The 11576-nt window shown below is 33.1% G+C and overlaps 1 protein-coding gene across 1 annotated transcript in view; it reads left to right on the top strand.

The window, feature by feature from the left end:
- sars2 (seryl-tRNA synthetase 2, mitochondrial) overlaps positions 1–11219 on the top strand; it is a 16629-nt gene extending 5410 nt beyond the window's left edge. The window contains exons 3-16 of the mRNA XM_056473510.1: positions 618–647; positions 945–1085; positions 1735–1789; positions 2928–2991; positions 3068–3173; positions 4066–4113; positions 5159–5267; positions 5879–5924; positions 6004–6091; positions 7538–7650; positions 9231–9324; positions 9685–9777; positions 9913–9978; positions 10610–11219. Coding sequence (XP_056329485.1) covers positions 618–647; positions 945–1085; positions 1735–1789; positions 2928–2991; positions 3068–3173; positions 4066–4113; positions 5159–5267; positions 5879–5924; positions 6004–6091; positions 7538–7650; positions 9231–9324; positions 9685–9777; positions 9913–9978; positions 10610–10726 — 1170 coding nt within the window. The 3' untranslated portion in view covers positions 10727–11219. The remainder of the gene's footprint in view (positions 1–617; positions 648–944; positions 1086–1734; positions 1790–2927; positions 2992–3067; positions 3174–4065; positions 4114–5158; positions 5268–5878; positions 5925–6003; positions 6092–7537; positions 7651–9230; positions 9325–9684; positions 9778–9912; positions 9979–10609) is intronic.
- The last annotated feature ends 357 nt before the right edge of the window (positions 11220–11576 follow it).

Below are 11576 nucleotides of genomic sequence, written 5' to 3'. Positions count from 1 at the left end.
GTACACAAGTGCTTATTTAGTTACTACATTCTTTATTAATTTAATACTAGTACTTATTAAATTGTAGTACTTTTTCTTTAGAGACTACTTATATAGTTTTTATACTGCTAGTGTACTTTTAAGTTTCTTTAAGTGTGTGTATGTTATTTTTGCACGTATTTTCCTATTTAGTTATTTATATTTATACTTGAAATACACTTTATCTGCTTATTTTAAGTAGCCCTGAGGTAAATTCCTGACTTGTTACTTTATGAACTTGGATATTGAAGTCTTTTAAAGACTATTTGAGAAACTGTGAGAGAATTATTATTATTATTATTATTATTATTATTATTATTTAGTTAAAACACTCAAGAAGCATTAGAGGGTTAGTACTGGTTTCCAGATAAAAGCTTGACCGGCATTTGTGTTAATCATGTTAAAAAACACATTGTAGTGGGAAGAAAGTGATATTTTTACATAACTTGTATACAATATGTTTTGCTTTTTGGCATATAATGTGTTTTTTTTTTTTAAGTTAATGATAATGTTATTTATGTTGATGTCATTTGTCATTTATTTCTGGGTAAACTTTCAGAATTAAGTTGTACTTAATTCTTCTCACATTTTCTTTACAGGGTAAACACGACAAATCCACTTTGTCTAGTGTAAGTTCCAGCTATTTATTTATTAAATGTTGTTTAAAGAATTAAATGACACTTTTTTTTAGTTAAAATAAGTTATTTTGGAATAGTATAAAGCTAAATGTTTTTATTTGAATATGCTTTTTAATTTTATTTTATGTGCTTTTTATTAATTAAATGTAGCTTAAATAATTAAATATATTACTTTTTTGTTAAAATAAGTTATTTCAGAATAGTTTACATCTTTAGTGCTTGTTTATGTTTCTGTGTAATATGCATTGGGATATTTGTATGACACTTTTCTCTTTTTCTGGAGGACAGCTTGAGGAGTACGGTCACGCTAGAGAAGAGGGCAGAGCCATCCGAGAGAAACTCAATCAGCTGTATCTGCAAGAGAAAGAGCTGGAGAAAGAGCATTACTGCCGTGCTTTAAGACTGCCCAACAGAACTCATCCAAGTGTGGTACGACATCTCTCAAGCCCCTTGGAATAAGGCATTCACTATGTTAATAAGACTAGATTATTGATAAACAGTTGTGGAGCTGATTATTTTTATGCACACTTTGACGCTCTACCAGTCAAATGTTTCAAGAACTTTTTGGATAGAATGAAATGTAGAGTTACAATTCATTTAATTGTGTTCATTTGTTGTTGTTACAAGATATTTCTATTTTAAAGCTACTACATTAATAAAATACTAATATTACAAAAAAGTACCAGTTTCCGCAAATAAAATTAACATGGATATTAATAAGAACCATTATTATTACTAAATGATCATAAAAATTTATTAATGGTTAATTAATATCTGACTTCTGAAGGATTTTGTTAGAATTGCCAAAATTTATCCACACTATTTCTATAAAGTTTACATTTTTTTTGCATAAAAAATTGCAATTATTGCAATCATTTAAACATCAGTATAAATGATATATTAAACAAATCCAGTTATTAAATATGCAACAACACAATATGCAATATTAGGATATAAATATATAAGCATGATAATGAGTGCTCACAACAATGATTTTGTAATAACTGGTGGACAAAAACAGGAATGGTGTGTGTTCACTTAAAAGTAATGTCTTTTTTTATTCTCTATTTTCTTCTAGCCCATTGGAGATGAGAGCCAGGCAAAAGTGGTTGAAGTAGTTGGTGAGAAACCAGGTAATTATTATAATATGGTTATAATAACAAGGTTAGAATTACCGATAATCCACAATATTTCTGTAATAGTGAGTATTTATGCCAGTAATAATTACTTTAAAACATTATGTCGATTAACCAACAATGCTTTTATTTGAGATGTATTGGGTCATTTGTTTTTAGATATTTACGCTATATTCATTAGAAACGTTAACGGTTAAATTATGATCATAGAACCTTGCAGGACCTTGCAGTTGCCACAAGAGGGCGAAAAAGCGAAACAATCACCCCAAAATGAAAATTCCCTCACCATTTACTCACCCTCCTCTTGTTTTAAACCTGTTTGAGTTTCTTTTCTCTGTTGAAATCAAAGGAAGATATTCTAAAGAATGTTGGAAAAAACAGCCATTTGTTTTTACAATGGAAGGCAGTGGCTGCTATTCTTTAGAATATCATCCTTGTTTGTATTTAACATAAAAAGAAATACTTAAAAGTTTGGAACCACTTGAGTATGATTAAATGCTGAGAAAATTTTCACTTTTGTGCACTATTCTTTTAACAACAGTGAGAGATATACTTAAAGCAGTATTTTATTTTTGTTAATATGTGTTGCAAAAGATCTGTTAATCCATGCAGTACTAAATGTATGCCATTCAATTATTTAATAAAACGTATAATAAAATTATATTGTATCATCCTTAAACAAATTCTATGGCTTCTTTATTAAGGCTTGCAATTTGTCAATATGCGGTGTGACCAACTTTCAAAATTTTTAGACCACTGTATAGCTTATTAATAGAGTTGCTCTCCAGTGAATCGACCTTCAGCAGTGTCATTTGAATTTTAATGACTTGAACTAAACTTCAACAATGACATTTGTACAAAGCTGAACTGAACTGAAACAGCTTCAATTTACTTGAACTGAACCAGCATTCTACACTACTCTCCTGTCTGCCTGAATTGCTGGAGTGTTCCACAGTTTGAAATATTATGGCTTTTACTCTCTATTCTTTATCTATATAAATCTGCGTTGACACAATCTACATCGTAAAAAGCACTATAGAAATAAAGATGAATTGAATTGAATAGAGCTGATGAAATGTTGTATGTAAATTGTGCATAATAACTTGCAATATACTCTTATGTTTGTCCATCATAGAATTTGATTTCAAACCAAAAGGCCACTTGCAAATTGGAGAGAGTCTTGACATCATAAGACAAAGGTTAGTTATTATTTCTGATTCTCCTGATTTAATTTAGTTAATTATTTTAAGTACATTTGTATTTGTTTCCTCATAGACGGCTGTCTCACGTATCAGGACACAGATCTTATTATCTGAGAGGGGCAGGGGCTCAACTGCAGTTCGCCTTGCAGAACTTTGCTATGGATCTTCTTCAGAAACGGGTGAGTATGTTTTCATCTACATTCATGAATTGCACACTGTAAGACCAGTATTGGACTGTTTAATGAACTAAACTGGGTCAGTTTTGATATCATATTGACTTTATTTTATTATTTTATTTAAGGTGTCCTTGTTAAAGTTTGGCTATTTTTTTAACTAAGTGAGTTGAAAAAGCTGTTACTAATTTCTCTCCCTCATGTCCTTCCAAACTCCTCATTTTTAAGGATATTTTTGATGAAATCGGAGCGCTCCCTCATTCTCCATAGACAACAATGGTCCCGACTCAATAAAAGTCCAGAAAGATACTAAAAAACACCTTCAAACAGACAGTATGCCACATTCAGTGGTTTAATCTGAATATTATCAATATTATAATGACATAATTCAACAGTATTTTTCCTTCTCAGTGTCAGTATAGTGTGCGCATGAGCAACAAAAAAAAATAAAACCTGAGCAACAAAAAACAAAAAAGTATATTGGTACACTCATAAAGAGCACATCGCTCTTGATAACATGCACCCTATTTTGACACTGAGGAAAATAAACTGCTGAATAAAGTCATTATTTTAATTTCATGTGCACACAAAAGTATTTTTGCAGCTTACATATCTTGTGTTCTGAAAATGAACGAAGGTCTCTGTGGAACAACATAAGGGTCAGTTATTAGTAACAGAATTTTCATTTTTGGGTGAACTAACCCTTCAATTAATTACATGGACTTACTATATCGTTATAGGCTTGGAATGCCGGTTAGTTTTGCATGTAATTTAATAATTTTGTTGTAGTCACTGAAGCACATAGAACTTGAAAAGTAATTCTGGAAAAACTGTTTGGGTTTCTTCTTGGAAGTTAAAATCACTTGACTCACTGTTTTGAATTTGTTTCATTCTACAGGGCTTTATTCCCATGGTTGTTCCTGACATATTAAAATCAGTTGTTTTTGTAAGTACTGTTTTACCTCCTGCTGTATGTTTATTTATTATGTGGCAACAGTTTTTAATACATTGTGAGGGCACATTTGCACAAAATATGTTTTTGTGGTTAAAGATAAATATTTCAGGTCTAGGGAAGCGTCTAAGCGACAGTCAACACAAACTTAATAATGATGTTGGTTTCACAGTATTATCCTTTATTATTTTTAAGTCAGATTCTGTCGATGCAAATGATGAGACTGTTGAGACAGATCTCTCAGAAACAACTTTGCAAGTATAACTTGAGCAAAACATTATTTGTGTGTTGTTTTTAGCAAATTTAGGTGACTGTTCCTGCAGAATAAAGCCTGATACGCTGTATAAGACTGCTTATTACCTGCCATAAAAGTACAATTTGACCTAAAACACCAATCTGAGCTGTGTAATAAATGATTTCTAAGTCTTCAATTAAACATAAAGCTTGCACAAAGAGAAACGGCTGAAGGAAACCCAATCAAACCTATGCATTATTCAGTCACAAGATGGCGCCAAACAGTCAAGATCAGTGGCGTGGCAGATTTAAAGCTGGATATAAATATACTCCCCAACGGTCAAAATCATTCATGGTACTCAAACGAGCCTGTGTTAATAGTTTCAGCGGTTGTTGTGTGGTAATTACATACCTTAGAACGTTGTGACTGACAAATCAAAAGTATTCCAGAAAGTTGTGTAATATGCTATTATTGTAAACTTGTGAGGTAGACCTTTGCAGAAAGAACATTGGGACTTGGATTGATACAATCTAGGCAGGACATGGGTTATGGATGCACAACAACCACGTTATACATTAAAAATGGATAATGAAATTGAAGGCATTCATAATCCTAAACAACTATGATTAAAGGCTTTGGCAGTATATTCTACAATCAAATGAATTTACACTGGATGTTTAGATGCAGCTGTGTTCATATTAAGATTCAAAATAGAAATAAGTTCAAAAAGTGATTAAAAACTTCAGAGTGTATAAAACTTCAGTAACAAAGTGTTATATGGTGCTGTTTTCCATCTGTTTTCAGGAGGGTTGTGGGATGCAGCCTCATGCTCAGAAATCTCAGGTTTATTCTCTGAATCCCGAACGCTCTCCTGACCTTAATCTTGCTGGTACAGGAGAAGTGGGAGTCGCAGGTGAGAAAAACATCAACTTGTATATTAAAATATACTTATGATGTTTTTATGATAGGTTAATAGGTTAATAATAATAGGTTTTTTGTGATGAATGTGGATGAATGTGCTGTGTGCTTTCAAAAATACAATCAATTAAATGCAATTTTAAAGACATTGCGACATGACAAATGGACTACAAAATCAGATCATAAACAATAAAAACAAATAAATGAACTAATAATTTAACAAGTATGTAAATAAATGCAAATTTGAAGAAGAAAAGAATGCTAAAAATCAATAAATAAATGGAGGGAAAAATGTATAGATAAAAAAAAAGAAACAAGATACTATCTATAAGTACTGAGTACTGGTGACTTGGTAGACCAAAAGGTAAACAGTTGCAATCTCTGGAAAAGCACACAGAAAAAAATATAGATATTTGCTTGACAAATTTGTATATCTCCAATAGAACAATAAAAATCAAATTTCTAAATAAAAAATACTCAATTGAGCTAAATGTACTATTAAAATAAAATGAATTATCGTAAACCATGAGGCAACAATATTCGATGCTTCCAAAAATAGTTGTACAATTTAATTGGAACTTCTTCTTTCTTTATTTTGACTTTTAGGATATTTCATGGATCATGCTGTAAATTGTAAGGATTTACCTGTCAGGTACTGTATAAAAAAGCTATTGATTGATTGATTACCTGAATCCTACAACACATGAAAACATTAGTTGTCTATGTTGTAGGACAGTCTGTAGCAGCACATGCTATCGAGCAGAAACAGACACTGGCAGAGAGACCTGGGGGCTCTACAGAGTTCACCACTTTACCAAGGTGAGCAGAGAAAACACGGGATCATGGATTACATAGAGACCGAAGGAAAAAGATAAGCGAGTTCTGACTTGCTCTCCATATTTGGATTATCAGAACATTTGTATTGTTGTTACATTTTACATAGTCTCTATGGGTCTTTTAGAACTGTTATAATATAAACAACACTATGTGATGTCTATATACATGTATGCCTACACGTCTGTCTGTTCTTAGAATGTATAGATCTATAGATGTGTTTGTACACACAAAATTGTACATTTTGCTTTTTCATTCTCTTTATTGATTTTTTTTTTTACATTGGCACTAAAATTCTGATATAAACATTTACAGTTATATATATTGTTTTTTACTACATCATGTGCTGTATATGGGGAGAAGGAAAAATAAGTACATTTTGGAAAAAACAAGAAAAAATAGGAACAAAGTTATCATATCATAACTTATTGTTATCAACTAGATAAAAGGAAAAAAATTAAATAAACTGTGCTGTTTCTGTTTGGGTTCAATTACTGCTTTCAAAGTACTGAATAAATAAGTTACATGTTACATGAAAAATCGTTTTTTTAAGGACATAGCTAATTTTTTTTATCAGCAGTGTGGAAGATTTTTTTAGTTTCCAGTGAAGTAAAATCAATATACGTGCTAAAAGTGTTGCAAATCTGATCGCTGTATGCTGATCTTTAGATTGCGACAGGTTTTGCTTTTAATAATGTTTGTAAAGTATGACAGTTTAATACGTTTTTTAATCTTTAGTTCTTTGCAATGCTTCATAGGGTTGTCTTGTTACTTCGTATGATTTTCAAACAATATTTTGCTTCAAATCAAAGTCACCTGCTTGGTTTTGTTTTGACTTAACACTGACAAATACTCTATTCATAATACATTTAATAATACATTTAAAAAACAAAATTATGTTCAGAGTTATGCCTCTGAAAATGCACTCTAATATAAAATCAATCATTCATTCATTTTCCTTCAGCTTTTCATTTATTTATTAGGGGTTGCCACAGTGAAATGAACCACCTATTATTCCAGCATATGTTTTACACAGCGGATGCTCTTCCAGCCGCAACCCAGTACTGGGAAACACCCATACACTCTTGGATTCACACACACACTCATACACTATGGCTAATTTTATTTACCCAATTCACCTATAGCGCATGTCTTTAGACTGTGGGGGAAACTGGAGCAACTGGCAGAAACCCACGAAGACACGGGGAGAACATGCAAACTCCACACAGAAATGCCAACTGGCCCAATTGGGGCTCAAACCAGCGACCTTCTTGCTATGAGGTGACAGTGCTAACCACTGAGCCACCTCGCTGCCCCATTATAAAATCAAAAGGCTCTTATTTAGTAAAATGAAAAATCTTAAAAGGTTGAAATGTAATTTTAAAAGGCCTGCAGATGTCTTGTTTGAGAATTTTCTTTCCATTCTTCCAGGTTGAAATGTTCGGTGTGACTGCTAATGAGACTGGAGAGGAGAGCTCGCAGTTGCTGGATCAGTTTGTCATGTTACAGAAAGAGATTTTCTCGTCTCTAAAGCTTCACTACAGGTGCGTCTACGGTCCAGCCATTGTTTAAAGACTACAATTAAGCATAGATAACAGAAAAAGTGCACTCTTTAAAGAAAAACGACTTATTTTTGTTGGATTCTTGGCCATTGATTGGAAACGGATGTCAAACCTGCTTTGAATCTACATTAATAAGAAATGCGGTGGGATGAACTGCATTTGGGATGTATAAACAACAAATTGTCTGAAGTGAATCCAATTGTGTCCAGGTTGTACAGACAAGAAGCAGAATTAGTCGAGGGCGAGAAAGACATGTTTGTAACTAGTGTAAAGAATATTTTGACTATAAAAACATAGTTTAATAGAATGTATGTTTTTAAATGACATTAGAGAACATTTTTATTCAGGAAATATTTAAGGGAAATGCTATATGTGTCTTTTGGAGGGATTTTACAATGTTTGTCATTGATCAAATTGAAAGCTAATGTATGGCTTTTTATTAGTGTAAAATAAATAAATAAATAAATAAATAAGCATACACTGACTGACAAAAGTCGTGTCGCCTATACAGGTTTTAGGAACAACAAATAATGACTTGACTTCTAGTTGATCATTTGGCATCAGAAGTGGCTTATATTAAAGGCAAATGCCTCTTGATTTCGCTTATTTTACCCAAATAAAATATGATCATGCCATGATTTTTAATTATTTAATTAGGACAGTAAGGTCTGACTTTGCTTAGACAAAATTTTTGTCACTTAACAGAAATAATGTACAGTATAGAGTATAAAGTCATGCTGTAGTGGAAAAAGAATTAAAATTGTGTATGACTCCCATGAGCTAGGAGGACAGCATCCATACATCTCTGCAATGACTCGCTTATTTATAAAGTCATCTGGAATGAAAAAAGAAAGCGTTCTTGCAGGACTCCCAGAGTTCATCAAGATTCTTTGGATTCATCTTCAGTGCCTCTTCTTCATCTTACCCCGAACATGCTCAATAATGTTCATGTCTGGGGACTGGGCTGGCCAATCCTGGAGCACTTCGACTTTCTTTGCTTTCCGGATCTTTGATGTGGAGGCTGAAGTATGAGAAGGAGTGCTATCCTGCTGAAGAATTTGCCCTCTTCTGTGGTTTGTAATGTTATGGGCAGCACAAATGTCTCAGGCTGTTGATGTTGCATCCACTCTGAATGTAACCCCAAACCACGATTTATCCTTTACCTAACTTGACTGATTTCTGTGAGAATCTTGGGGAAAAAAAAGAATCAGAAACATCTTTTCCAAATGATCAACTTGAAATCAAGTTATTACTTTTTGCACTTACAACTGGGATCGACAACAAGTCTTTTGTCAGGTGGTGTAGATAGTTAATTCAACTTTTATTTATAAAACATGTTTCATTCCTAATATTTTGAAAACAGTATGGGATTAAATCCAAGCCTTTATTTGTGTTCATTGTGTTTTATATTATTTTATATGTTTTGTTGAAATTGTCAGTATGTCGCTAATAATGTTCATTTATTTATTTGTTGATAAAATACTTGTCTACTGTCTATGTTCACTGAATATAAACAAGGTATGTAGATGAAACAAGTAGATATGACCCTTTTCCCCTCATAGGGTCTTGGATATGCCCACTCAAGAACTGGGGCCTCCTGCCTACCGAAAGTTTGATATTGAGGCGTGGATGCCGGGCCGAGCCAGCTTTGGAGAGGTTAGAATGATATTATAAATTTGAAGACTACAGAGCTAATATAATATATTGTTAGCTTTAATTCTGAAAAACAAGAGACCGACTGATAAAAGTAAATGGGAAAAATTTTAAAAGGATAGTTCACCCAAAATGAAAATGATTTGGTTTAAAAAGCTTTCTCCTGTTGAACACTTAAGAAGAAGATATTTTGAAGAATGTTGCTGACACCCATTGACTTCCATAGTAGGAAAAAGAAAATACTATGGAAGTCAACGTGTGGCAGCAACCACTATTTTTTCAAAATGTTTTTTTTTGAGAAGAATACTTGTCTGCTTTGCAACTTAGTGTATAATATCATCTTTCTTTTTTCATTAATAACAGATTTCTAGTGCCTCAAACTGCACAGATTACCAGAGCCGCCGTCTTGACATTCGATATGAGGGAGAAGATGGAAAACTTCAATATGCGCATACAGTAAGAGTGTTTCTAGTGTTGGAAAACCACCATGTTGAGGTTCATATTTCCATTTTTGTGCTGTGAAATGTTAAGTAGGATCATAGTATAGAATAAAGAGCATTGCTTGATTTAATTTTTTGTTCATTATTTCAGGTAAACGCTACAGCTTGTGCTATTCCACGTACCATCATTGCTATTTTGGAGACATACCAAACCAAGGTACCATTTAGAGAAAAACTTGTATGAAATGCTTTTTTTATTGCCAATGTGGGAACAACTTATTAAAACAATATATTCTGATGCTTATCATTTTGATGTTGATGTATCAATCAAAGAAAAGATATTGATAAATAATATCATTCATAATCAAATTATACAAATCGATTTGATATGTTGCCATGTATTGCGGAGCTTGTGCAAACACTTCCACGTTCATAGTATTAACTACTAGAAATAACAATAGAGACAATTGCTTCCAGTCCTCAGCCCTCAGTTTCACTCAAGGTCTCCGTGACCTCTGACCTAGTTTGGTGGCTTCTGAGAAAGTTACACAGAGACAGGCAAATGCACTGAACATTCGTATATTAAGCAATGTGTTAACTTATTCATTAGTTAAGATCAATTCAAAGTTAAATACTCATTCAAATAATCAAATAATTATTTTTAATAAAAATAATGAGAAACAAGATGATGAGGGATAAACGTTGATTCATGCTGAGATGGATTGGAAGGTATAAATCCGAATCCTTCACTGCAGGCAGATGAATTCTACATAAAGCCGCTTATCTTGGGTATTTTTCATTATTAATGTTATTAATGAAATCTTTTCCCTCCGTTTGTGTTCCATCAGAAAGGGACGGTTCAGGTTCCTGAGGTGTTGCAGCAGTACATCGGCATGGATGTGATAGAAAAGCCTAAATACACTCCTATTAAGTATATTGGACCAAATCAACCCAAGCGAAAATAACGCATTTACTAGTGTATCAGACTTCAGTGAAGTACTCTCTGATTTGCTGTATTCTCAACAGTGAACATAATGTTTATGGGTTTTTGTCTTACTCTCTCAAACCTCATGCTTAAGTGGGAACTTATCTAATTTATGTGGCCGTTGCCTTTTTCAATAAAATGACATCAGTGATGTTTCAGAATGTGCTGTTTGTTTAAAGAAAGGCTTTTATATACACATCTGTATCTGGAGTCAACAGAATGTGTCTCAAAGTTTCCCACACAGTTCATTTATGATACTATCCTGAAGATTTTGGTAGAAGCGAAAACAAGCTGTTTTTGTGTGTTTCTTGAAATGGAAATAAGCTGCTACTGCTCCCTGGCCATTTTCCAGAAGAAGGCGGAGTCTTTACAGCTTGTGTCTCAGATACTCTCAGGACAAAACATCCCTCTGCTTTTATCGTGTGGAACATGAAGGGAAATAAATTCTGCCACTTTTCTTTGTTGACATCTGGTCTGTGCGTTCAAGAGCCAAGATGATTCCATTAACAAATGTCCTATTAAAGGGCACTCATGATGAAAATCTACTTTTGGAAGCTGTTTGGACAGAACTGGATGTATCTATAGTGCATCAACAGTCATATTTGAGTGATAGAACCACAACAAGTCCCTCTTCTTTAAAATTTCCTAACGTTAATATAGGACCCAAATCCCAGTGATTTTGAGGCCGACTGCAACGAAGTAGGAGTGTGGTTTTCCCCACATACCAAATTGATTGACAGGTGCCATGTTTCTATAATACCATGTATTCATGTCAGAAAATTTTTTTTAAACTGGGATTAAAATATTTGTTCCATTTATGTGATTTTTCT

This window comes from Danio aesculapii, chromosome 15 (assembly GCF_903798145.1).
Source record: "Danio aesculapii chromosome 15, fDanAes4.1, whole genome shotgun sequence".
Lineage (NCBI taxonomy): Eukaryota > Metazoa > Chordata > Actinopteri > Cypriniformes > Danionidae > Danio > Danio aesculapii.
This window is presented reverse-complemented; position numbering and strand designations above follow the sequence as displayed.